The sequence below is a fragment of the Arvicanthis niloticus genome, chromosome 22 (genome assembly GCF_011762505.2).
Source record: "Arvicanthis niloticus isolate mArvNil1 chromosome 22, mArvNil1.pat.X, whole genome shotgun sequence".
Classification (NCBI taxonomy): domain Eukaryota; kingdom Metazoa; phylum Chordata; class Mammalia; order Rodentia; family Muridae; genus Arvicanthis; species Arvicanthis niloticus.
The window spans coordinates 10,532,119-10,559,896 of NC_133429.1; the positions used below are offsets into that span (position 1 = coordinate 10,532,119).

The window sequence follows — 27,778 nt, forward strand, 5'->3', positions numbered from 1 at the left end:
GACCAAATCTTTTGGGTTCAGACTCTGTCTTAGAGAACCTGACCTAAGGTTGAACTCAAGTTAACTAACAGGCCAGTACTAGCACCAGTTTCCACGTTACCCCCGCCCCCCTCCAAAAGACCTGTGTCTAACACCAATTTCCAGGCTATCCCCCCTAAAATCTGCACCTCCAGGTTACAGGTCAGTCCCTGACACTTCACTTCCTAACAACTACCAATCAGGAAGAAAGCAGAAGTTAAATTTATGGTTTGGCTCCCAGCACCAGCCAATTATGTTAAACACTATAATGCCCCCCTCCCCCCCCCCAATCATATGTGTATCAGGCTAGATACCCCCTTCTTGCCTCTATAAACGCTTGCCTAAAACTAGGCTCAGGGCTCCATCTTCCTGCTGTGCCAGGGTTGGTGGGCAGCCCAAGCTTGACTTGAGCTTGACTAGAGACTCTAATGTGATTGCATCGGATTCAGCTCCTTGGTGGTCTTTTTGGGGTTCACAAACATTCCTGGTACAGCAGAATCTATCAATATATTAAACCTCTGGAGATCAAAGCCCTTACAATTGATCTGATCCTCTTTAGGAAACCACAGACACCCTCAGACACACTCAAAGGCGTGCTCTGCTAATCTTCTAAGGAATCTCTTAATCCAGTCAAGTTGACACTCCCGGGTTAATCATCACAAAGTATTATCTAACCGAAATTTGGAAGAATACCTAGGAGCCAGCCAAGCAAATGGCATAGAGTAAGGTGGGAGTGGCTAAAACCTTTAGGCAAACCAAGAAAGTGCTCAGAAACCAGGAGAAAGGGGTAGCAGAAAGGCAGAGGAGAGCTGGGGGAGGGGAGGGTGTGGCTCAGTGGTAGAACACTTTCCTAGCAAGTATGAGGCCCTAGGTTCAAACTCCAGCATCCTCAAAAAGGAGAAGGAAAAGGAAGGGAAGGTTTAAAAAGAAAAAAAGAATTCGATGACAAAACATACAGACTTGCCCTCCCTGGAGAAAGCTGAGCTCTGTAGGACTCCCACCCCCACTTCACTTACAGTGAAGTTCCCTGTTCATTCTGAAGCATTTGCACTTATGGAAGAGGCCTGAAATAGTCAGTGTAGCACCGTTAAACATCCCAGGGGCTATCATGATACATGAAGCAGGAGGCATGTTATTGGCCTCCGATGCTTGCAGTAGCTCGTTCCCTCCAGGTTCAGCTTGCCTCAGCTCCCTGCCCCTTTACAACCTTTCCCGGAGTCCTTATTAAAATGTACTGCTCCCATTCCTTCCCTCAGGCACCTCAGATCCACAATGTTAATTACCAGGGAGCACATAAATTACTTCTGTAACTGGTTAAACTAGGTAATCCTTACTGGATGGCATGATTCTGCTGTGGTAGAGAAATATTAATAAACCTTACACCTCCTGAGTACTCAGTTATTCTTGGTCTTAATAGCCTCTTCACTCAGAACCATCTCAATCATTGTAACAAATGGCTGATGGCTTTGGCTGTCTTTCTGAGAGCCAGGGCCACTCACTCTAAGCCCTGTATGCTACCTAACGCTCCCCACAGCTCTGTGAACGAAGTGGGTAAAGAAGTCCATCAGCCTGCAGATATAGAAACAAAGGCACGTGGGCAGTGTTTTAGTTAGGAGAAACTTATAAAGGAAAACATTTAATTGGGGCTGGCTTACAGTTTCAAAGGTTTGGTCCATTATTGTCATGATGGGAAACATGGCAGCTTGCAGACAACATGGTGCTGGAGAGAGAGCCGAGAGTTCTGTATCTTGTTCCAGAATCAACGGGAGAGCCTGGGCATGGCTTGAGCATATGAGACCTCAAAGCCCGCCCCCACAGTGACATACTTCCTTCAACAAGGCCACACATCCTAACAGTGCCACCCCTATGGGCCAAGCCTTCACATACATGAGTGTATGAGAGCCATTCCTATTCTAACCACCACAGGGCATATGCAGCCTGCGGACTCCAGAGTCCTTGGCTGGTAGAGTATGGCAGGAAGGTTCTAGTCTAAATTCTACTCCAGATTCTACCTGCCACCCACTTGACCTCTCAAGCCAGCGACCTGAGGATACATGCCATTGTTTTTCACTGTTCCCTTTTGGGGACTAGAATGATCTATCACTAAAATGTAATGCCAGGTCCAATGCTTTGGTTTGAAAGTGGTCCCCAAGGTCCAGGCATCAGCACTTAACTCCCAACATAACAGTGTTGGGAGCCACAGCCTTGAAGAGATGATTAGAGTCGGGGGATCTGCACTCAGGAACTCGAATGTGATCATCTCCACAGTGGGCTTGTTAGAAAAGTTATGGTGGCACCCTCTGTGTCTCTTTCCTCTCCCCCACCAGCCTTGTTTACCACGAGATAAGAGATAAGAAAGGCGCTTACCAGATCCCTCAGGTACAGCCCAAGTCCTTTGATGTAGGGCTTCCCAGCCGGAGTGATGGGACAGAAAATGTGTTCACTATAAAATGCTGAATCTCAGGGATTCTGTTTCGACAGACTGGACAAAGACACCATTAAGAAATGGTTCATGGATTTTTTCCAAGTGGGTCTTAGGGAGCCACAAGGTTCTTAACAGAGAAGGAGGAAGTGGGCTGGTATCTCACGGTTTCATTGAAAAGGTGGGACCTGCTCAGTTTTGATACAGAACAGAGCCCTGGGAGGTGCAGAGAAATTAAACAGTACCAAACACACCAGAAATTCCCCATCTCTGTTGAAATGAATCACTTAGAATTCTTACCTAAGAGGTTTGTTACTGTCGAGGTCCTTGACTGCAGACATTGGTGCAACAGAGAGATTTTTAGTGAGTATTAGCTTTGCATTTTTGACACCTTGATGTGAAGTTTCAACAAGAATTCCAGTGTTTGTTCCTGAGACAAAATCTCAGAGAAGAGTGACAAGAAGAATGAACACTTCTCTGGTAAATGCTTCCCAGGGTCTGCTGACATTCAAGGATGTGGCCACGGACTTTTCCCAGGAGGAATAGGAGTGTCTAGACTGTATTGTATGAGGATGCAACATTGGAGAAAGGCCAGCACCCTGGCCTTTGTAGGATTTGATGGCAGTGTTGTGGTTGTTCATGTCTCTCAGAAGGGGGAGAAACCCTGCTCGGTGGGTCTGCTACAGAGATTGAATGTGGCAGAATTGCAACAGGCTGGTTTCTGTGCCTCCATCTTAAGGCTCTGGATTCAATAAGTGTTAAGTAGATGAGGTGCAGGTGGGTGAGACCCACCACCATGAGTGAGAATGTGCTGGAGAGATGGGAGAGATAGAAAAGCAAACAGTTTGTGCACCATGAAGAGAGGTTGCTAGAGACACCTCTGTGGTGAGGATGAGAGCCAGTCGTGAGGAGCCTGCTCTGCCACCAGAGGCCATGATAATGTTGGCCCGTGCTGCCTCTGAGGACCATGTCTGGGTCTGTGGTCCTGTCACAGAGGGGTCCTTGTGGATGGCTTTGGCCCATGTCATCACCAAAGGCCATATGGACATCCCTGGTCTGGGCTGCCTCCTGGGGCCATGTTGATTAGATGAGTTGGCCCCACCTCTCACCCACTGAGGCACACAGGAAAGCTGGCCAGCTGTGCAGTTGGGTGGCTGTGGGAGAACTGTCCATTCTCCTTGCCGGTTGATGCAAGGAAGAGAACTGGTTCCACCATTCGCCTGGGCAAATCAGGAGAGCTGGTGCTGGTGGCATGGACTCTGAAGAACGGTGGCCTGACCAACTCAGCTATGATCCAGGGCTTTGAGTCACCCCATCCCAACACCTACCCAATCTATGAACTGCTGGAGTGAATGAAGGGGCTGGTCCTGCAGATCCAAACCTGCAGGATCTCAGTGACAAAGGGAAACAGCTGGGTATCCAGGAGGAGTTCCTTTGAGGATCCAATGTTGATGGTCTAGCAGAAGCCAGAGGCCTTGAAGCTGAATGAGTCCTTCAAGGACTCATTGCGATGAACATTTGCAAATAAAGACGTCTGGGAAAAGGATGCACTGTGTGGGACACACTACAGGTGCTGTGCGAGATATTTTTATTTTTAATTATTTTTTTAGTTTTTGTTTTCTTTTTGAGGGGAGGTTGCAAGGTCGGGTATGAAGGGACAGGGAGATGAGAGTGGGATTGGGGTGCATGGTGTGAAATTCACAAAGACTCAATCAGAAGTTTAAAAAAAAAAAAGAAAGAAAGAAAGAAAGAAATGCTTTGTGGCCAGCGAGGTGGTTCATCTGGCAAAGGCAGTTTGGTACTTGAGTCTGCGCCTTGGAATCCATGTGGTGGAAGGAGGGAACAGACGCCTGAAAGTTGACCTCTGACCTCTACATACACGCCACGGTGATGGAACATGCACGTGTACAAAGGAACAAGTGTGAAGAAAATGGTTCAGCATGGTGTTGTGCACAGCTGTGATCCTAACACGTAGGAAGACAGGGCGGGTACCTCCAGTTTGAGACCAACCTAAGCTACAAGGCAAGGCCTGGTCTCAATCCATAAACACACACACACACACACACACACACACACACACACACACACACACACACACACTGCTTACCGCCACTTTTAGTTGGTCTGCTGGTCCAGCCGACCTGTTAAACTTAGAGGAAGGGGATGGTGTGCTAAAATGAAAAACTAACAGCCCTGTTCTGTGACTAAGGTGGCTGGGAGGGATACCCAGAAAACACTAAGTGCCTATGGCATTCTGGAAGGTAGCTCAGGTGCAGATGCCCTCCGGGGCTGAACTCAGGCGGGCGAGACGCCAGCTGGTGGGGAAGGAGGAGTTGGAAGGAGAAAGAGGCCGGAGCAAGCCGGCTCCACAAGGAGCCTGGGATGAGAACGCCGGCCTCCACGAAGTCCTGCAGCAGGGAGATGAGCGACTGTGCAGAGCCCGCCCGCGCGCTTTTACGGACCGCGCGTCCGGATCATGGGCTCCGGGGCGGGGCGGGGCCGGGGGCGGGGCCGGGGCGGGGCCTCGGGCGCGGGCGTCGCGGAGGGAGGGTGTCACGCAGAGGGAAGCGGCCCGCGGCGGAGGGAGGGGAGGCCGAGTCCTGGAAGTGGAGCTCCGCGCTGGGACTGGTTCCTTCGCAGCCATTTTCTGTCCAACCAAACAGCCGATTGGAGACGGGAGCCAACCAGGGCTGCATTGGAGGTTTGTGTCTCGCTTCGGCCAATGATCGCTCCTAAACCGACTCCACTTTAGCTCGAATGAAATGTCCGTCTCCTCCCGGCGCCGTCCCCGCCGCCAACGCCGCGGCGGTCGGGGGCACTCGCAGTCCGCAGCCTTCGGGCGGGCCGGGCCTCCGGGCGAGGCCGCTGTGCTTCGGGCCGGGCCGGGCCGGGCGCGGGGCGGCGGGCGCTTTGTGCGCGGGGCCGCGAGCCCGGGCCGGGCTGGGCCGGGCGACTGCGGGGCTCTCGCGGCGGCAGCCCCGGGCCGGCTCCATTTTGTCCGGGGAGCCGGCGGGCGGGGAACGCGGCGCCCCGGAGCGGCCGCTTTGTCTCCCGCATCCCGGCGGCGGCGGGCGTTGGGCGCGGGCGGCGGGGGGATGCGCTCCTCGGGGCCGCCCGGGCACCTGCGAGCCGAGGCGGCCGGTCCCCGCGAGGAACGAGTGGCCTGGCGGGCCCCCGGCCCGCTCCGCGCCTACAGCATGCAGCCATCTGGCGGCTGGCTCGCCCCGGACTTGCCCCGAAGGTGGGAAGGGAGCCTTGGAGGTTGCACGGAGGTTTCAGTCACCCGTGTTTGGGGGGGCGGGGGCGGGAGGGTCTGCGAGAACAAAGAATTTACCGAGCACCCGCAGATCGTCCTCTCATGACTGAAGTGCTACAACGGGGCTGTTTGATTTAGGCAAGGTTAGGTAGCAGGCGACCTTTAAAAAAAAAATGGCATCCCGCTAATCCTCACAGACCCTAGTTTTGTGGATGGTGCCACAAATCACCGGGGTGGCTTCAGCTCTCAGGAAGGAAACTAATCGGTAACAGAAAGTGATGGCTCAACTGGTCAGTAGTAGTGGCATTAATAAGTAGGAGCTTTATGGATGAGGTATTGAGAGTTTTTAACCAGAATTCCTTTAAAAGGCAAATTATTCCTCCTCTGCACTGCTCTTTGTAGCTTAATTTAAGGATTCTATCGATGCAAAGCTGTGGTTGTCGATGCCAAAGAAAGGAGGTTGGAGGAAGGGAATACTGCTTTTCTTGGATACAAATTTGCATTTCTTCAAACATCAAGCAGATGTATGCATTCCCTTGAGCTATTACACAGATTATAACCTGCCCTTAGGAAAATGCTTTCCATATGAAGAGATACAGTGATTCTTACTCTTAATGGACTAAATCTAAATGTATACTGAGCCAACTGTTTGGGTTGGTAAGGCTCTCGCCCCATACCCACTCTAAGCAAGATAAATAAACATAGCCAACCTCCTATGTTTTTGAGTGTTCAAACACACTTTTTAAAGCTACAGGAACAGTTTTGAATCTAGGAAAGGGGATATAAATTACTTTTAAGATTATAACAGTGTCGGGCAGTCTTTCCTGTCTGGGCCCTTTTAAATGCTGTTTTTATTCAACAGCCCCATTTTTTTTTTTTTTCTGCTATGTATTCATGCTTCAGTGCGAATCAGAAGTCCTTCCTTTAAAATGAACACGGAAAGGATGTCAGATTTGCACCTTCTCCCATTTAATTGTTTCCTTTGAAAAAAAAAAAAGGGTGGGGGGAGAACCAGCAAGTAAGGTCCCAGTACTGTCATTGCTTGTGATGTGCTCTGCTGTCCATGCCTTCCAGAGACACCAGGATGCAATTTCAGTTCACAAGGATCGCTCTTCAAAACTAGAAAGGCCCTGTGGGTTTGTTTGTTTTGGTGTGCCCTCCTGGCCATGTGTGTCTTTTTTTCCAGTGCAACATAAGATAATTTAAATGAATTATAGCCTGACATGTTTCCTTCCTTTTCAGTTTAAAAATGCATACATCTCTGAAACACTTAAGGAAGCCATCCTCAAAAATTCAAGTTTATGAGTAGGGTATTTCTGTCCTTGGTGTTAATATTTTATGAAATTTAGATGTGTGAGTTTTCAGTCTCTTGCATAATATATAATTTGGTCCCTTATTTGAAGTGTTGTGATGAATATTGATTATTAAAGCCAATTCAGGGTTATGTTAGCCATTTACCCCTTCCCTGTAGAATTAGCTTTTTACCCTCCATTGATTAAGTATAGCAGGTGAGACGACCTATGTCCTCTTTAATTTTAAGAAAGCCTATAGTCTATACGTTTCTATTAATAGATGTTTGTATGTTTGTCTTTTAGGTTAAAATTGGACAAGGATCTATCACCTTTTGGACAGGTGTTTGAGAACACCACTGATACACAATTCTGACAGTATTTCATGACAGTAAGTATGTTTTATTTAATCATTTTGGTTACTTCGGTATGAAAGGATAGCCGATGTATTGGAGAGGGCTGTGTAGTGATTCTGAAGTTAAGGCAGATTGCCTGTGCTAAGTCTCTTCGCCTCATTGTCAGCTACTGGCATGTGCTGTCTGATTCCTATGGGCCCCCTCAGTGCCAGAGAGACTGTCTGGTAAAGAACCTGCCGCCTATCTGTGGGCTGCCTGCTCAGCTGGCAGGGTATCACTGCAAGTGAATGTGGTGTGTGCCAAATAGAACAGGCTGAATCTCCCTGCACATGCTGCTAAGAAGAGGAGCGTGGTTGACCTGGGAATGTCAGGAGGCTCCTCCTGGCCTGAACATGGTGGGATATGGCTGGGTCAATGGTGTCACCCAAAGCAAAAGCCTGGTCACCGAAGTGAGCCCCAGGCTTGGAGATGGACTCACAGGCACTTTTTCCAGATGGGGATTTCACAGGAAAATGCTATTGACGACCTCCTACCTGGCCAGTTTTCGTTTTGTCGTTGTTGTTTGTTTGTTTGTTTTGTTTTGGATCTGGTTCTGCTATGGTGTCTGTGACTTGAGGCAGGGTACAGTTCCTATGAGTCGCCCTTGCTTCACTCTTCAGATGAGAGGCCTGCATTTACTTGGTGGTCCTCCAGGCAAACTCTAGTACTAAGGATTTTGTGAGGTTACGAAGGGAACCTTCTTGTAAAGCTATGAAGAGGAGGTTTGGATTTGATGCAAGAGATCTTGTGGAAGCATTTTCAGCGAGCTAGTCTTGACAGGATGCTGAGCTTGGTAGGTGGTGGTGAGGTGGGGACAGAACAAGAGGGGCAGGTCCAGGTGGAAACTGGAAAACAGTGCTGGCACAGTTAGTTAGCTCAGATGAGTAGATGTGGTGCTCTCGTGGAGTTGCAGGGAAAGGGGAGGTGTGTAACACACCAGTATCTTAGAGTTCTCCCTAATGGATGCTTGTCCGGCAGGGGAAACGCTGATTGTAGATTTTCTGTTTCTGAAAGCAGAGGTAACATTTAATGAGTTCACCAGAAGGGGAGGAAGAAAGAGAAAACAACCTTGGATTGAAACTGACAATTAGGGGATAGAGTAAGACTGTTGCTGTGGAGGTCTGAGGAGAAGGGAAGTGGGGCAGGCCGATGGCAGCCTTCAGAGCGGCTTCATTGGCACTTCGGAGGTTAGAAGCATACACTGGGGAGTTGAAATGGGAATGGAAGGCTGTGTGACAACCATGCATTGCAGAGAGGAGAGGCAGGCAGGGTGGGGGAAGGGAAGGTCTTCCCAGCCACAGAGCACGTGTGTATAATGAGATGACACGTGGGAGTAAGAATAAGGAAGTGGGCGGGGCTGAAAAGATGAGGCTTCCTGATACTGTTTCTTACTCCCAAAAGATAAAGAACAGGTAGGAGGGTAGGTTGTATGTGAAAGCAAAGGTCTTTGCTTGGAAAGGAGATTTGAAAAGACAGTAATGACAGTAGGTTGATGCTTTTGTGCTAGAGATGAGGGGCATGAGGTGGGCTCAGAGGATAACTTGTGGAACTGGGTTCTCTCCTTTCCCTGTGGGTTCAAGGGATCGAACTCCGGCTGTTAGGCTTGGGGGCAAGCAAGTGTACCTGCTGAGCTGTCTCGCTGGCCCGTAGCTGCTGCTTAAGCTGCTGCACAGGGCCATGAGCACGTCTGAGGGCTTAGAAATGCTCAGAGAATCGGAATGGTAAAGGAGAATGGTTACCCTGCCTGTCCATCTACTGTGCTCACAGGTGACAGTATGGACTGAGTACTGCTGCTTTGAAAATCAGAGTAAGATGCATTATCTCATCATAGTTAGAGAGCAGCATCATAGCTCAGGTAGATAGCATAGTCACCGAACCTAATGGAATGACTTTCAGTTCCCTAGGCCTAGGCAGTGCCTCAGATGCACACAGTTGTAAACACGGGTTGGGGATCATCTTACCCACTTCCTGCTATGGCAACAGGCACACGCTCTGCCTTCTGGCTCTGCCTCCCTCCATCTCTGTGCTGATGACACCCCGCCCTTCACACTAAGAGCCGCCCTTTGGTGGTTCTCGTCCGTAAGAGAACTGCTTAGCTCATCAGCCCAACAGTGCTTCTTATGTCTAAAATACCTAAATGTCTAAAATACACTGCCCCCACCCCCAAACCTCTTTTTATCTCAGTTTAAATGTCATCTTCTTTGTTTTATTTTTTTCAAGGCAGGGTTTTTCTGTAGTCCTGGCTGTCCTAGAACTTGCTCTGTAGACCAGGCTGGCCTTGAACTCAGAGATCTGCCTGTCTCTGCCTCCTGAGTGCTGGGATTAAAGGTGTGCACCACCAATGCTGGCTAAATGCCATCTCCTAATGGAGCTTTTCTGGCTCCCTCAGACTAGTCTAGTGAAGCCCCTTTGAAATAAGGTACTAGCAAAACCTCTATGTCTTTCTTAGTACTTGGCAGCATTAGTAATCAGTTGGCTGATGTCATTATTTATATAAACATTTAACAACTAATGCGAAATACATAAATAAAAATATATATGTGCATATTATAGATACATCATGCTAAATAACAACCTGGAGTATTCCCATTATACTGTGCTCAGTATTTACAGATGTCTCCTGATCCATGCAACAGCCCTGTGAGCAAAAGCCCTCCACTCATCCACCTTGCTAAAGTCCAGAAAGGTCTCTTGACCAAAGTAGCAGAGAATTCCAATGGGGTGATTGCAGAGCCAGTGGCCTGGCTGAGCACATAGATTGCTCTGTGCTCCTCACCTGTCCCTAGATTGTGTCATACTGTTTTCTCTGCAGGATGAGGACAGAGCCCTTACCTGTGCTACTGTTAGATTCCCACACAAAGCGTGGGTCAGTAAACACTGACTGCCTAGTTGTGAAAGATTTGTTGGCAGACTTTCATCTGCACTCCCGTTCATAGAATTTCATAGGAAAACAAACCCTTAGACTATATAACAAGTTTTCTCCTCTGTTCCTCACATAGAGCAGAGTCACTAGCACACTGAGAGACCCAGAGGTTAGGCTGAAGGATTGTTGCTGCTGCTGTTGGCTTTAGACAAATGAATGTTAAATGTTTGGAGATTTCAGAATAAATTGAGAATTCCAGCAGGGAAGGGAATATTGGAATTCAAGTCTGAGTGGGAATTAATGGCAGAGAGAGTCAAGGAACAGAAGGCGTGGAGTTGACATAATCAAAGACATGCACAGTTAAGAAGACACGGCTTTAGAATAGGCAAGCCAGTGCCTGCAGTGACTGCGTGCCAACTGCTGTCTTCGCAGCTCTGCCACTAATTCTGACAGCTGTGAAATGGTATTATCTTTGTGCTCAGAAGGCTAGTGCAGGCAGTCCACACAATGCCCACCAGCTGTAGCACACAGCAAGATGACAGGAGGCAGAGCTCTGCTTTCGTATCTTCGGTTGTACTTACGAGTCAGTGCATCTCCATACCCACCCAGCTCCTCGGACTTCCTGCTCGGGAAGTTTACGACTACTCTCCTGTGGACATCCACTTAGCCAAGAATGTCTGCTGCAAGACCCCACCAGTCAAGACTTGTTTCCAATTTTGGTTGTGTTTCCCGAAAAGCAGTGAACCCTCAGTTATTGTACTAAAGCATCTCTCCACGGGCAGCAGGTTCATTGTGGTATCCACGGAGGCATCCGTGGTCAGAGGAGGAGCATTTTCTGTTGGGTTGATGGTTGACATTCCTGTGCATTGCCGTTCTGTATGAGGGCAGTATTATTGTTCCATGTACAAAGAAAAAGTGGGGGAGTTGGAGACCAGGAGCCCACATCTCCATAGATTGCCACAGGCTCCTAGAGACAGCTATGAATTATGAAATGTATCTATCTACAGCCGAATTAGATATCAAAGCTAACAGATGCATGGAAGACATGCCATGTTGGAAACTTGGAAACTAGCCTGGAATGTGAGTATTCGAGCAAACCCACAGAGATAGAAACTGTACTCTTAGGAGTGAGGGCTCCTAGGCCTTAGTTCAGTTTACCACTTCTGTCCAGCTGCTGAACTGGAACTGTCATGGAGATGATGCAACCTTGAGCTCTCCACGGCCAGTTCTTCCTGGTCTACTGTTTGCAAAGCAGAAAGTCTTTGTGTCCACTAATGGTGGCATGAAATGAGATCTGTTCAAAGCCAGTGGTTTATTTCCCCACCCAGATTGATCGTTTTAAAGCTCTTGTTTCTTGTAGCCCTAAAGAAACTGAAAACAAAAACAAAAAACAAAACCAGTCGGGGCTGAGGAGATAATGTAGTTGATTCCATATTTGCCATACAAGGATCTGAATTCAGTCTCCAGAACCCATATGCAAAAGCCAGCCATGATGGTGTGCATAGCCTGGGGTGGGGTTGGGGTTGGAGACCAACAGCCAAGCCTTATTGGCTAGTTCCAGGTCAGTGAGAGGGTGTCTGGACCTTGAGTGACAATTGAAGTTGACCTCAGACCTCCACAGGCATGTGCAGTCACTGTAGGCTTGTGCTTGTCTGTGGTTGTACTTGTACTATCTGTATTCAGGCCTCTTAGATATTTCCTTTTCTTTAACCAATCAAAGCGCGTGGGGAGCCAAGGGAAGAAAAGATACTTGGATTTGACTCAGGCAATGGCTCATTCAAAATCTGATGGGAAGCTTGGTATGGCTTTGAGCCATGGAATCCCCCCTTCAGGAAGTCAGGGCAGGAGGCTACAGCTCAGTCAGACCCCACTGGGGGAAAAGGTGACTAGTCTTTGGTGGCGCAGAGACAGCAAAGGGGGTGCACATCAGGAGCATAGGCCTAGAGGCCTTGCAGCACAGCTGAGGGGGGGGGGGTTGGCTGACTTCCTGGGGACTGCTCTGCTCACTTTGACTTGCACTGTAAGAAAAAAGTGTCTGGCAAGTTAAGGTCGACTGTATGGTACTTGAGGGTTATGTAGTTGAAAAGCAAAAGGCATATACTGTGGATTCATTTTGTTTTGTTCCTCTTGAATTCATACTATTACATGTGGAAAACGGACTGGAATGTTGAATAGTTAGCAATTATTGAAACATTTCCCAAGTCAAGAATGTTTTCTTTCAGCAACGTAAACTGAAGAATATAATTGGTCCAGCTAAGTGACATTAAGTACAGGGTCTTGTTTTCTGAAGTGCACTGAAAGACTTTGTTTCTTTAGATGGATGGTGACAGCTCTACAACAGATGCTTCTCAACTAGGGATTTCTGCAGACTACATCGGAGGAAGTCACTATGTCATCCAGCCCCACGATGGTAAGGCCACAGCTAGAGCCAGACCTCATAGGTGACCAGTGTCTTCACAGCAGAGTGAGCAGTCGCATGCCTCGGTTCACTGGGATCTAAAGGAGCCTGCTCTAGTGGTGCAGACCTGTAATCCCAGCTGCTTGGCAGGCTGAGGCAGGACTGTTACAAGTTCAGGACTGGTTTAACCAAGTTTGCTAGACTCTTTATCAAAATTAGAAGTAAAGGCTGGGTGTGTTGGTGCACAGCTTCAATCCCAGAACTCCGAAAGCAGAAACAGGCAGATCTCCATGAGTGTGATGGTAGCCTGGTCTACAGAGCTAGCTTTAGAATAAGCAGGGCTTCATAGAGAAACCCTGTCTTTAAAAAAAAAAAAAAAAGGAATGGGGAAGAGAGATGAGAGAAAGGAGACACAGGTGTACTAGGTGGGGACAGAGCATACTGCTGTAGACTGAGGGCAAGGCGCTTGGTCCAATCCAAATATTCTGAAAGCAGACACATTAGAGGAGAATCCTACTGTCTTTATTCTATATAGTCTTCAGAAGAGTGCTTTAAAAGTATGCTTTTAAAAAATTCAAAATTCATCACTGACTCCCTGTGAACAGCAAATAAGAGGGATTCTTATGTTAATCTGCCAGAAATAATGTGCTTTTGTGCCATATGTAAATTTAAACATTAACATTTATTTTTAAGAGCTGTGAAGGAATTTGTGTTAGTAGATACTATATTATCACTATCGAATTGGGTCAGTAATCAAGTCTATAAAATTTAATGTAATAAACTTTATGAACAAGTTTATGCTAGGAGTTCTATACTTTATAAACTTTACATATGCAGGCTTATATAGACTTGCTTTGGATACATACAACCTTAGTCTAGTGATATGTAAGACGGGTAGGTTACTGACTGAGTTTTATAGCTAAGTTAGGCACTGAGTGAGCCCTGGCTCCGCCACTGCTGGGGACTGAGCCCAAGACCTCATGCATGGCAGCCGACTGAGCTACGTCCCATCTGCTCTGTGGAACCATGTCTCAGTCACACAAAGCTGATTGGTAGGATAAGAAATGAGAAGTGAAAAGAACTAGCAAACGGTTGAGAGAACCAGCTAAGAGCACTACAAAGGTGTTGCATGAAGCACTTTGGGAGGTGCTACAGGGATAGGAGGGGGCTTTTTAAAGAATGGGTGGTGGGACTTTACGTGACAGTGAAGACAGACAGCTAGGCAGTGGGTATGAGATTAGTGGGTCAGTTGTATGTAGCCCTGAGAAAATGTGCAGAGAACAGTTATGCTATCTTAAGGAGCACTGGGTAATGAGCCACACGGCTCCTGCTTTAGACCATCACAGATAGACTTTTCAAGGTTGAAGTAAAAATTATGAAAAGCTTTAAACTATTATTTTTACTTATGTGTGTGTTCCTGGGTGAGCTTATGTGCACCGTGTGTGTGCGCAGTTGCCTGTGGCGGCAGAGGGTGTCAGATCCCTTGGAACTGGAATTACAGGCGGTTGTGAGCTGCCTGATGTGGGTGCTGGGAACCGAACCCGGGTCCTCTGCAAGAGCAGTAAGTGCTCTTAACCGCTGAGCCATCTCTCCAGCCCCTAAACCTAATTCTTAAAAAACTTTCTTTAGATACTGAGGACAGCATGAATGATCATGAAGATACAAATGGTTCAAAAGAAAGTTTCAGAGAACAAGATATTTATCTTCCAATTGCAAATGTGGCTAGAATAATGAAAAATGCCATACCTCAAACAGGAAAGGTAACGTAGAGGAGACTTTGTCTGGCTTTTCCTTTGCAGGGGGAGGGGGGAGTGGAAACTGTAAGACACATGTATGCATAGTTCAATCAGTAGCTAACTATTGATTTCAGTCCAGTGTCTCAGCACAGCAAATATTTGTTTCTGACTGTTGGCTACTGCACAACGCCCCGTCTTAGAGAGTCCTCTCATACCATCCTCCACACGCCTCACACTTCTGGAACATCAGCCATCTTAGGTGGCACTGGAAACAGCTCTCTTCATCTATATACAAATAGATATGACGTGCACTTCAACTGACACAGTAGCTTTGTCTTACAATGCCTTTTATAAAACATTCCTCAGCCAGCTATGGTAGCACTTGCTTTTAATTCCAGCATTTGAGATGCTGAGGCAGAAGGATTGCCAGGAGTTCAAGGGCTATATAAGTTCTACACCAGCCTTGGCTACATAGTGAGACCTTGTGTCCTGAAACAGACAACCCTCAGCACTTGGTCGGAGGTGGACCCTGCACTTCCTGTGTTGCCCTTACTACTCATGTATTCTATACCTTTTCTATCACTTTTATAAATGTTCTTTTGAAAGTGAAGCTTATAGGAAATTATACTGTTGACATGTTGTTACACTCAGTTCTGATCTGAGAAATTTCCTCCGTACATTTTAGGGCAGAGGAATTATTCCAGACTTACTCATGCCTGCCCCATCTTTTACCCAAACCCCAGCCATCTGAGGCCACCAAGCAGCTGAAGTGTAGCTGGTCTAAAGAGACATGCTCTAACTAAACCCACCTGGCATTGGAGGCCTGCAGTGAGGAGGGCAGGGGAAGTGCCTGAGTTAGACTGATTGCATGTTTCAGCTGTTAACCTTGTATCTATGAGCTAGAGACAAATAGGAACTAATGTGGCTTCTAGGGAATACAGAATTCTGCACTTGGCTTGCTTGCTCTTCCTTGTTTCTGATCAGTGCACTGTGTAACTGATTTACTCTTTCCACATGTAAAATGGATATGTGCACCCCTCACAGAACATGTGGAAAGGCTAAGGGACAACTTACAGCACTCAGTTCTTGCCTTCTATCATTTGGGCCCTGGGGATCAAACTTGGGTGGTCAGGTTTGGTGGCAGGCACCTTCACCCACAGAACCACCTTGCCGGTGACTAATTCTTCAGGAAGGCATTTGAGTGTCACTGCTGTAGTCAATGGCTCTAGAATTGCTTGATTAACCGACTGGGTTTTTATTATTAGATCCCAGAACTTTTATCTGTTTATTGCGTAGCTCTGGCTGGCCTGGGACATGCTATGTAGCCCAGGCTGGCCTCTGCTTGCTTCTGCCTCCCAAGGATTAAAGGCATTTCCTACCATGCCCAGCAGAAGTTGATGAGAAGATTTTATCCCTAACGATGTGGAGACTGTGTGCTGTTTTAAGAAACACTGAACCCATAGGGGACATGTTCTAGCCTCAGTAGTTTAAAAAACAAACAAGATTTTACCCCTTTCTAAATCTTTTGTGAATTTAGTGTTTAGGGTTTTTTGTTTGTTGGTTTTTTTTTTTAACATTTAAGAAAAATCACTTTATCTATGTGTATGAGTGTTTTGTCTGCATGTATGTCTGTATACTACAGGCATGCCTGGTGCCTGAGGAGGCCAGAAGAGTCAGTCGGTTCCCCTGGCTAGAACTGGAGTTCCAGATGGTTGTGGGCCACCATGTGGGTGCTGGGAATTGAACCTGTGTCCTCTTAATCACTGAGCCAATTCCAGTCCATTTTTGTTTGTTTCTTTTAGGGAGGGGCCTGTTTAGTTTTCTATGTCCTTATTATAGAAGTGCTTAGTTAGAGGAGCACTGCCTGAGCATGAGCCTGTTACGTGCTCAGTGGGGGCACATTGGGCTTGCCCTTCCTGGGCATCTGGCTTTCATCTGTATGGGATGGTACACCGCTCAGTGTGGTGGCTCTTGCCATCCAGTTCTGTTTTCTGTGAATCGTTGGAAACATTCCCCTCACTTTTATGTACACGCTTGTGTTTATTCTGACTCTGAGTTGCTGTTACCAGCATAGATGAATCTTTAAGGCCTAGAGTTTAGCCGTTTAGCTCTAGGACGTGGCTCAGTTGGTGTAGTGCTTGCTTGCATACACAAAGCCCTGGGCTTTCAAATACACCTGTAGGCCCAGCACTTGAGAGGTGGAGGCAGGAAGATAAAGTTCAGGCCATCCTTGGCTACATACAGAGAGCCTAGCCTGGAATAGCTGAGACCGTGCCACTATAATGGGGTATGCTCTGTATGGCTCTTTTTGTTTTTGCAACTGTTAAGAAAGTAATACTTACATTTCCTATAAATTTACTTAAGGCTTCTTTTCTTCAGATCGCAAAAGATGCCAAAGAATGTGTTCAGGAATGTGTGAGTGAATTTATAAGCTTCATAACGTCCGAAGCAAGCGAAAGGTGTCATCAGGAGAAGCGGAAGACAATCAATGGAGAGGACATTTTGTTTGCCATGTCCACTCTAGGCTTTGACAGCTACGTGGAGCCTTTGAAACTGTACCTTCAGAAGTTCAGAGAGGTAGGCGACACACTGTTTACAACATGTCACTTCCAATGTTTGCGGCAGATGACATTTCTAGTAGTATTTAGTGTGTTAAAATTAGAGCATTTAAAAACCACGTCTTTATTGTTCCCTTAGTTTGTTACAAACTTGAGTGGGTAGGCAGTGATTAAAAAGATTCTGAGTTTGGGGCCTGAAGTCCTTGACCATGGGCAGCTTTAAGTAGTTTAGACTTTGGTGTCTCCTATGTAAAGGACACTTCGTGTATGGATTATTGAAACGTCTGTAAGTGGTGGTCCATGCTGCTGTGTTAACTTAGGAGAGGAGACGGCATCAGTGTGAGACTTCTCAGGCCAGGAGGAGGTAACAGAACCGTACCCTTTGTGTGTGTGCATGCACTTGTGTACAGATTACACACAACTCTTGTCTGTCCACTGACACCTTATTTTTTGAGACAGGGTCTCATTGAGTCAGCTGGCTAGGCTGGCTGGCCAGTGAGCCCCAGACTAGAGACCCTTTTGTTTGCATCCCCAGCACTGGCTCCTGGTGTGTACACCACACCTAGCTCTTAAATGGATTGCTAAGAATCTAAACTCAGGTCCTCCTGCTTGCTGTGAACGAATCTTTAGTGTTAGAATCCCTGTAATGGGTGGGGTTGTTTGTTTGTTTGTTTTTTTTAACAAATCCACAGTACTCAGTCAAATATTTTTCCACAATGCCATATACCGAGAGCAGGCAGGACTTTGGAGGTCTCTGTTTCAAACTGACTTTTATTTGGGAATTTTTTGTTTGTTTGTTTTGTTTTTGTTTTTTGAGACAGCGTTTCTCTGTGTAGCCCTGGCTATCCAGGAACTCACTCTGTAGACCAGGCTGGTCTCGAACTCAGAAATCCGCCTGCCTCTGCTTCCCAAGTGCTGGAACTAAAGGCGTGTGCCACCACTGCCCGGCTATTTGGGAATTTTAAACACTAAGCTTGGAGCTTTCCACTATATCCCACCTGGCTGGTAACTCTGTGTGCTGGGTGGGGGGGCATCTCGGAAAGTATAAATAAAATATTATAAAGGTTTCTAAGTGACGCTTCCAGTTTTGGACATTGCATGACCGTTCTCATTTAGAAACAGTTGGATGTGAACGCTTGTTTGCTTCTCTGTTCCCTAGGCCATGAAAGGAGAGAAAGGCATCGGAGGAGCCGTCTCTGCTACAGACGGGCTCAGCGAGGAGCTGGCGGAGGAGGCATTCAGTAAGCTGGCACTCGTGCTGCCTGGGAGCGGTTCAGGGTGGGCCTGCTGCCATCTCGGTGCTGTGCTGCCGTCTCGGTGCTGAGCCATGTGTCTGTTTTAAATGACCACTAAAAGTTTATGCCCTTGTCTGAAGTCAGTGAGTGATACATGTAGATTTTAACGGGGTTATGAGTCATTTCCATGGCTTCTAGTTGGGGGTGAAGATTCCTGAGACAGGAACACTGGGAACCGGAGCTTGTAACCTAACATTGTAGGCTTATATGTTAGCACAAGACACTTCGCCTGCAGGACACATGCTGCTCAGCCCTGTGGTGCTCCAGCCACGCCCTGTGGTGAGGCCGGAGCTGCGCAGGACTGAGCCCGTTGCTAAGTGCAGTGTAGAGGTGTGAGGCAGCGACCAGGCAGGCACAAGCATGGCTTCTTGAAAACATGAAGTTTATGATTATATATGGGATTATATTCTGCACGTATGGGAGAAGTGTTGTGGTCAAGAAAGTAAGATTATTTCCCCTCCTAACTTTTTTCCTCCCCTTCCTTTTAGCTAACCAGTTACCCGCTGGCTTAATAACTGCAGATGGTCAACAACAAAACGTTATGGTTTACACGACGTCCTATCAACAGGTATGGTGGGTGCCGTCTCTGCATTTGAAACCATTCAGAGACAGATTAGATTCACTGATCATTTGAATCAGCCATACTCTCAATTCATTATTAAGAATGTAATAAAGTTATTTTCTCAAAATAATGTATTACTACTGGAATTCCTTAATGAGTAAGACATTTCACAAGTGTTCACTGCATCTGCATAAAGAAAACTGAAGCAGCTCTGAGCAGGTTGGCCTGGCCAGCTGGGGTGGGAACAGCTCCCAGTGTCTGAAATAGACACATTACTTTATTTTTTTAAAAAAAAAATCTTAATTTACGTTTTCCAATCTTAGATTTCTGGTGTCCAGCAAATTCAGTTTTCGTGATCTGAAGAGAAGATGGAGAGCCGGGCTTGTGTGGAGAGTGAGAGACTGACGGACAGAGTCTGGAGCAGAGGCATTGGGAGAAGTGAGGGTGGAGCCGCCTCCTTGTACAATAAGTAGCTGTCATGTAGCTTCCTGATGCTTGACTAATTGAGGTGTTAATTCTGACTTGAGAATCTTTTTCATGAATGATTTTAAAAGAAAAAAAATTGGATTTTAAAGGTATTAAAATATTTTTGTTTTGTACGAGAGTTTGTTGCTCTGTATGACGCCTGTATGCATTGTATATTGCAATTTATTACTGTCAGAGATTTGTAGACAGTTTCTTATTTTCATATTGAATCATGTTATTTTGTAATTCAAGTAAGCAGCTGGGTTAATTCATAATGTTTACCCTTTTAATAAAATATAAGGGTAGAGTTCATTTTGAATGGAAGTTGCCTTTATTATAAATTTGAGTTTGTCTTGGCTATAATCTTGCATGGTAACTTAGCTAGATGTTTTGCATTTATTTATTGAAATTTTTTTTTTTTTTTTTTGGTAAAACAGTCATAGCTTAAGCAACGCCATTTTTAAAAAAATGTAATTGATTAAGTTGGATGCAGAAGCAAGTATTGTCTGGTCTAAACTTGGTGCCCATCACTGTCTGCAGCTGTTCAGGCAGCTTCAGTTACTATCATGTGTTAGAATTCATTTCCCTTTAATATGGTCCTAGCACTCCTGAAATGGCCCCTGTCTTTAAGTATTACAGTCTCCTTCTCATGAAGAGGGAGTTTTCAGTCCACTGACAGTCATTTTACCTTCATGGAAAGGGCAGCTTCCTGTTAGGCCATGGCAACTGAGCAGTGGGCGTGGCCGCTGCAGGAGGACGTGAGTGAGCAAGCGAACGAGCAGGGGAGCAGTGAGCACTTCGAATCATGTGACTCAGGAGCCTTCTGGTTTGCTGTCACTGCAGCAGACAAACATTAGGGATGTGACATGGTACAGTTAGTAGTGTGTGCCTGGGTTCCCTTTTTAAAGTGAAGATTTCTATTTTCTCATCTAGTCTTTTTAGTAATACTCATTTGAATTTTTGTGTATGTTCTGTGGTAGTTTTAGCCCTATCAAAAATGGCTTATTGCTCTAGCAGGAAATGGCTTGTCTAGAAGGAAATTTGGGAGACTCTGGGGGACTCCAATGGACAAAAGAGCAGTTTCCTAGGTCCAGCTGAACGGTAATGGCCACTTTGCCAGGAGTCTTGTGGAACACGGCTGGCTTTTCCCCTACCTCCCTTTTCAACTTGTAGAAAATGCACATAGGAAAGAACGGGAGATGATGGTTAAGCAAAATCAACAGTCATCCTACTGTGTTGAAATAACAATGTTAATATTTTGATAAATTCATTTGTCCTTTTACTTTGCTAAATATGTATATTTTTATAAAAATGGGTTCATGTTGTGCACACTGTTTTGTAACCAGTTTTTCACTTAATATATTGTAAACATCTTCCCCAGGTCATACATGGTCTTCTGCATCATTTTTACTGGGTTTTTATTCTGTTGTATGAATGAATCATGATTAATTTATTTAATCGCCTATTGCAAATTTTGACCTTTTTCATCTCTTCTTAGTTATAAACAGCCCTTCACTGAATCTTATGTACATCATAACTTTTCTTGAAATAAATTCTTAGAAGTGGACCTGCTGGGTTGCCAGATACACAGCAGTAAGGTTTTTTGCTCCTTGCGTGTGGGTTCACTTCAGAATGTGTCCTGCCCAGGTGTTGTCGCTACCTCACTGACACAGTGTAAGGCCTTGGGCACCAGACTACTGTCTACAGCTACCTAAAGACTGAGTTAAGACTCAAGAGAAAGAAATCACTGAATATTTTTACATTTAAAGCAAACATCAAAACAGGATTTTGAACCTCATTGTGAGTAATAGTTTTTAGGGCAGAAGCAAGTCACCTCTGGGTGATATCATCTCCACATTCTTCAGACAGGAAAGAGGACATGCATTCTGTATGTGCCAGATACAGGTCCTTCATGCCCAGTGTTGGCTTCGTGTCTGTCCTGGGTTCCGCCTGATTCCATCTTTAATAAGCTTGTTAGTCTAAAATAATTCCATAATTGTCTAAATACTCCTTTTTTGGTTAAGAGTGGGGTTTTAATCACTTAAGTCACAAGCAGTGCATGGGACTTAAGTGATCCTGATTTTGGTATTTAGTACACTGGTGTGAAAGCTGTATTTGCTTCTCAGCTTTCCTTTCTTGAAAACATGCTGTATTGCCTTAGTGAGCTAAAGAAATCCCAAGAAATCCAGTTACTTTTAATGTTCTCATTTAATTACTTAGGAGGGTCTACCTAAGGCTTCCACAGTACAGCCATGAGACAGAAGACACGAGACTGCTGACATGGCTCAGTGGGCAAGGGTGCTTGCTTCCAAGGCTGGCTCAGTTCAGGCTCCATAGAGAAAGAAGAGACAGGAAGACCTCTTGTGACCTTAACATATGCTGTGGCACACACATAACTATCACTTATGATATGTAAATCTGTATACATACACAGTTCTCTCTTAGAGGAAGCTGAGTATCATGCCTTCAGTCACTCAGTGAAGTTAGGCTGAACAGCAGAGTTGCTGAGACCTCCTAGTTATTCTGGATGATTTCTGGATGGTGTGGTGGCAAAACTAGGACTCTAGTTATTGAGTGGAAGCAAGAGCCAACAGAGTTCAAGGCCAACCCCCACCTCCAGCTCATCTCAAATTTTATAAGTCTTCAGAGTCACAACTGCAGGGGACACTGTAATGTTCTCTCTCTGGCATCTGTCAGCACTGCACACAGGATGGACACTACACAGAAACTGGTGTGCACACTGCACTTGACTATAACACAGGATAGCGCGATCCTTTGTCCCTTTTGGTGTAAGTCAGTATTCTGCACTGGCGGCAGGTCTGGTTTATTTCTGCCCCTGCTTTCTCCACTTAATCCAAGAGTTCAGATGACAAAAGGCAGTTAATCTTTTGGTTGGTTGGTTTGTTTGTTTCTTTGGGTTTTTTTCGAGACAGGGTTTCTCTGTATAGCCCTGGCTGTCCTGGAACTCACTCTGTAGACCAGGCTGGCTTCGAACTCAGAAATTCGCCTGCCTCTGCCTCCCAAGTGCTGGGATTAAAGGCGTACGCCACCACTGCCTGGCCAAGGCAGTTAATCTCAACTACTGAGTTGATACAGGTTTCTTGGGGGCTGTGAGACTACTCAGCAGGTACATGCCACCAAGGCTGGGGACTGAGTTCAATCCCTGACCCACAGGATGAGGGAAGAGGGCAAGCTTCTGGAACTTTGTTTTCTGATCCTCTCACAGTCACACAAATAAATGTAGTAAGACAAGTTTCTAGGCTAGGCATAAGCAGGACCTGTATGTCAGAAGCTCATGCACATATGAGTAACAGTGTGGTGGCATGCTGCTGACAAGTCCAGCACTCGAGACGCTGATGCAGGAAAACTGCCTGAGTCCAGGAGTTGGAGGACAGCTTGGCAACAAAGTAAGATGCTTGCTCAAAACAAAAATGCAAGGGGCTGAGGGCTCAATGGTTAGTGCTTACTGCTCTTGCAGGATGTGGGTGTGTGGCTCACAACCACCTGTGACTGCAGATTCCGGGGCTCTAACAATTATCCTCCACTAGCACCGGCAAGCACTCACTTTCACATCCCCTCTTTCCCAGTTTAAGAAACAAAACACTCTGGAGAACAAGTGATCAACAAAGGAGAGCATCAAGGGGAGATGTGAGCCATTTAAAGGAATGCCAGGTCCATTTCTTAACTGGCGAAAACAGCTTGGGCAAATGTGTCCTCGGGGGCTGGTTCAATGGTTAGGCGTTTTCTAGTCATCCATGAGGACTAGAGTTCAAGTCCCAGGAACACTACCAACTGGAGACAGCAGCATATGGCTGTAATCCCAGTGCTAGGGAGGTGCAAACAGGATTGATCCCTGGCCAGAAAAAGGTGCCCTGGTTTTACATTTGTTCACCTACTGGAAGTAGAATCTCCCACACTGCAGTGCTACCTTACATCCAGGTCAGTGGTCTCATACTGAAACACCCCACAGGGCTAGGTGCCATGTTACAGGTCTGTGATCCCTGCACTTGGGAGGTAGAGGTAGAAAGATCAGGAATTCAAGGTCATCTCTGGCTGTATACTAAGTAGAGACCAGCTTAGGCAACACGAGAGAGAACTTGTCTCAAAAAGCCAAATAAGGCTGCTGTATCAACAGTAAATTACATCTTTAAACTTCATTTGGGAAGCAGCCCAGAAAAAAACTTCTTTTGAATAACTCCAAACACTGAATAACAAAAGAAGTCAAAATAATATAAAATGATATAAAAATCTTTTCGGGTTGGTGGAATACCTGCTCAGTGGGTGAAGGTACTTGCTACCAAGCCTGTGTACCTGTTTTTTTAAAATGCAAATTAAGTTCATCAGCATATTAAAACACACATACCGTGACTAAGCTGAATTTATACTAAGAATCAAAGGTTAGTTTAATATTTCAGAACAGTCATGTATAGACACAGAAAGCAACAGTCAGTAAAATTCAATAACTATTCATAATAAAATACCAGCATCTATGGCAGAAGGCGATTTTCTCAAGCAGTACAGGAGTTATCCTGACTTTCCAACAATGGACTGCTAAACATGTCTTCTTAACCCAGCACTGACGGCTGAGACAGAACCTCCAGTTCAGTGAGAGTTCCTCTCCAAAGGACACTAGAAGAAGACTAGCGCTCACTCTGGCTACCTCGAGTGACACACAACATAAACACACAGGTGCATTTTCTTTGAGGTGGCCCATGTCAGTTTGTGCTCCCCAATGTTGTACTGCAGGTCCTACCCACTGCTGTAGTAAAATAAGGACCAGAAACAAGACACCCATAATGGGCAGATGGATATGAAGAAGTGTCAGTGTTGGCGGCACACACTTTTAATACCAACACGTGAGAGGCAGAGGCAGGAGGATCTCTGTGAGTTTGAGGCCAGTGTGACCTACACAGTGAGTTTCAGGACAGTCAAAGCTACACAGTGAGACTTTACCTCAAAAACCCAACCAAACAAAAGCTCAAAGGCAGCTAAATAGGTTAGTGCTGGAAAGAACACTTTAGCTCTAAAGACCTTCCAGTCTCCCATGACTAGGGTAGAGGTGTAAAATTCTACTCCCCTTAGCGTTAAAAATATGAAACTCAGGAGGCAGGAGGATCTCTGTGTTTGAGGCCAGCCTGGTCTTTACAAGGCAAGTTCCAGGTCAGCCAGGGCTACACAGAGAAAACCTATCTCAAAAACAAAAAACAAAAACACCACCACCAGCAAAACAACACACACATGCACTCAGGAATGTGCATGCGCACACACATACAGTTCTTATAGAGAAATCTAATGTAAGACAGAGGCTTTTGTGGGGAAAACTTGTTTATTGGAAGACATTAAAGAAAGCCTAATCAATGAAGAGCCATAAAATGCTTCTGACTGGGAAGACACATGGGAAAGATGTAAACATTTCCAGTTGATTAGCACAGTCAACACAACTACAGAAGACAATGTACAAATTTGGTAGGAAATGTATGTAACCGTAGGCAAAGGACTGACATCCAGAACATATATAGAAACCATATGTGTCAATGAAAAACAACGTATCAAACATGGGCAAAAGACACTAATCAGTATTTCACAGAAGAGGACCAATATGGAAAATGATTCCATCAGTAATAAGGGAAATGCAAATTAAACCCAACAGGAAATACTGCATAATATGCACCTAACTGGCAAGTACGAGACAGCCAAGAACAAGTATTGCCAAGGTGTAGCTCCAGGAATGGCAGGGAGACTGCCAGCGAGAACCCTTCAGAGTCCAGCTCAGCATTACAGGAGACTCCTGCAAGCCGTGATACTCAAATCGATGGTAACGCTCTTAGAAATTATTGAGGCTACAGCACGTGAGGGAGCGGCTGTTAGTACTTTCCATACAAGAAACTAAAGGGGAGACTGGCAGACATGAAACATCATGTCTGTCTATGCTTGAGCAGGTATTAGCTGTGAAGCTGCACCTCAGGACAATACTGAAACTTGAGGAAAACAGTAAAGGACAACCGTCTCAGTGCTGTAATGACAGCCTGTCCTCAGAGACCCTCTTAAAGGTGGTGTTATTGAACCACAGTATAATACTTCAAAGACAACTGACACAGAAGAACTCTTGTACATGCAAGGAAGTGGGTACAAGAAGCTATACATTCGGGCTGGAGAGATGGCTCAGCGGTTAAGAGCACTGATTGCTCTTCCAGAGGTCATGAGTTCAAATCCCAGCAACCACATGGTGGCTCACAACCATCCATAATGAGATCTGATGCCCTCTTGTGGGTGTCCGAAGACAGCTACTTACAAGCCGGGCCTGGAGGGTAAAGTGAGTGGGGCCAGAGCAAGAGTAAAGAGGAAGGGGACAAAAAAAAAAAAAAAAAAAAAAGAAGCTATACATTCCTCAAACATTTACTGAGTATGTCCTGTGCCGTCACTGTCCTTTACATAGAATGAATACAACAGGGGACACAACACAGAGTGTACATTACAACTGGGCAGAGTGTCTTCAGTAGCAAAAGCCTGAGAAGAACAATCCAAATTCTTGTAAGCAGCGCATGTAACGGTAGCATGGTAACGAACACTATACAGACTCGAAGACGTGGAAGAACATGGGCGTGAATCTAAAACAATTCAGCAAACATGTCACACAATACATGCATCACAGCTCCTTTTGCACACAAGTACAAAACCAGGTAAATCTACACACTTTATTAAGAATATACACATGTATGATAGAGCTACAAATAAAAACACAGGAATAATTACACCAAATCCAGAACATTTACAGGGCATGGTGTGAGTGAAAGGGGGAGGGTGTTTCTAGGCAGGGAAGGATATTCTGTTGTTTAATCAAGAGTTTAATAATAGTCTCATTTTACTTTTTTTTTTTTATCATATATAGTTTATAGTTTGCATGCAATGCTTCATTACAAATACTTTCAAACAAAAAAAATATGTGAGGTTATGCTCTACTCCAGCAAACAAGACAACACTGCTGCATCAGTTGCTGCTGTGCAAATCTGAAGCAGCCAACAGACATGGGAAAGTCAGGGTGGGTGGTAAAGAGCCCACAAGCTCACGGCACCAAAGCCCAGCTCTGCCATGGCAGCCCCCAGCGGCCGCCGCCTCTCTGCGTGAGTGTTTTTTTTTTTTTTTTTTTTTTAAATAAAGCAGCTAAGCAGCCAGTCTGGAGTGGACAAGGTCTCAGCTAGCCTGGGGTTCTGATGGACTGACTGTCAATGTAAAGTAAACTGGAGCTCCTTACTGAATGGCACTGTCTAAGCATATCCTCCTACGTGTGAATTTGTATGCTTCTGTAGTTCTAAACCCTGGGCAACATACTGCTCTTCTCAACTGTCCCTTACGGTCACCAGGGACAGCTCCCTCTGGGCATGTAAAAACAGTCAACTGTTTCTAGAGAGTGTCTGCCAGCACCTGTCTGTGCCCATTTTTTGTGGACTTGCAGCAGCTAAGAGACAACTTCTCCTAGTTCAGGAAATTCAGTAAAAACTCTGGTCCTCAATTCAGAAAGTCTGAAAACTTGAAGGAGCCGGCTCGTGGAACTGTCCAGCCAGCAGCCACTGAAGTTCTTTTCTTCTTGGATTACAGAGTGGGCTCCTGAGCTCTCACCATACCAGCCGCGAATCACAAGTGGCAGGCACTGTGGCTTCTAGAAACAACAAACACACTGACACATGTACACCCCCCAGCTCTAAGACCCAGACTCTCATCCACTTTTGATCTGGAATGAACACGGAGGTGTCAAGCTGCAACTGGAGGGCTTTGCAGCAAACATGGGAGCGTCTGAACCCTGCCAGTTGCCTGCTATGCTTTTTCACTAGATGTCTGCATGCTCAGTTTCTGATGAAACCTGTTGAGGCCAGGAGACCCTCAAGCAGACGCTTTTTTAAAATTTTATTCTGCAAAGGACAGCAGTTCCACACTGACAGGAAGAGAGCCGTTTGGAACATGAAGGCTCACTATCCCAAGATTTTACAGCTTTCATTCAGCTTACAGAACCTGTTTTTTAATGTCTCCCAGAACATTATAGTTTGTTTTTCCATGCACGCTCAGCATAAAACACTGTAGTTACAGAAATATCCAAGTACAGGAACTTTTAACTATCACTAGACTGAGGGGAGGAAGGCCAAGGTTACCTTAGTTCCCCAAGAGTAAGAACCCTACAGTTAAGTGTGACTTGGGCTGGAATCCCAGTATTTGTGAGGTTGAGGCAGAGGATTACCATGAGTTTAAAGTCAGCCTAAGTTACAGAACGAGACCTTGTCTCAACCAAACAAAACAGTATCTTGCCCAGTAAGCTTAGCAATGACATCAAGAGACCGATTTCTCCCGTGTGGTGGCGCGTGCCTTTAGTCCCAGCACCTTGGAGGCAGAGTCAGGTGGATGGATGAGGCCACCCTTTAATCTACACGGTAAGCTCTAGGACACCCATGGCTGTTTAGTGACATCCTGTCTTGAAACAAACAAAAAAGATAGCAACAGAAACAAACAAACACAGAGACTGATGTTAGTG

General features: G+C 45.8%; 1 protein-coding gene across 5 annotated transcripts; it reads left to right on the top strand.

Annotated features, from left to right (window-relative positions):
- The first annotated feature begins 5,006 nt into the window (after positions 1–5,006).
- Positions 5,007–20,642, top strand: Nfyb (nuclear transcription factor Y subunit beta). 5 transcript variants are annotated; one of them, XM_076919849.1, is made up of 8 exons: positions 5,007–5,141; positions 7,292–7,376; positions 12,560–12,653; positions 14,271–14,401; positions 16,742–16,954; positions 18,095–18,176; positions 18,719–18,798; positions 19,116–20,642. In XM_076919849.1, the coding sequence occupies exons 2-8, from the start codon at positions 7,371–7,373 to the stop codon at positions 19,146–19,148; spliced, it is 639 nt and encodes a 212-aa protein (XP_076775964.1). In that variant the 5' UTR covers positions 5,007–5,141; positions 7,292–7,370; the 3' UTR covers positions 19,149–20,642. The 5 variants fall into 5 exon arrangements, with proteins under 5 accessions (XP_076775964.1, XP_076775966.1, XP_076775967.1 ...); XM_076919851.1 differs by having other exon boundaries at positions 16,757–16,954; XM_076919850.1 differs by lacking the exon at positions 5,007–5,141 and adding an exon at positions 5,347–5,681.
- The last annotated feature ends 7,136 nt before the right edge of the window (positions 20,643–27,778 follow it).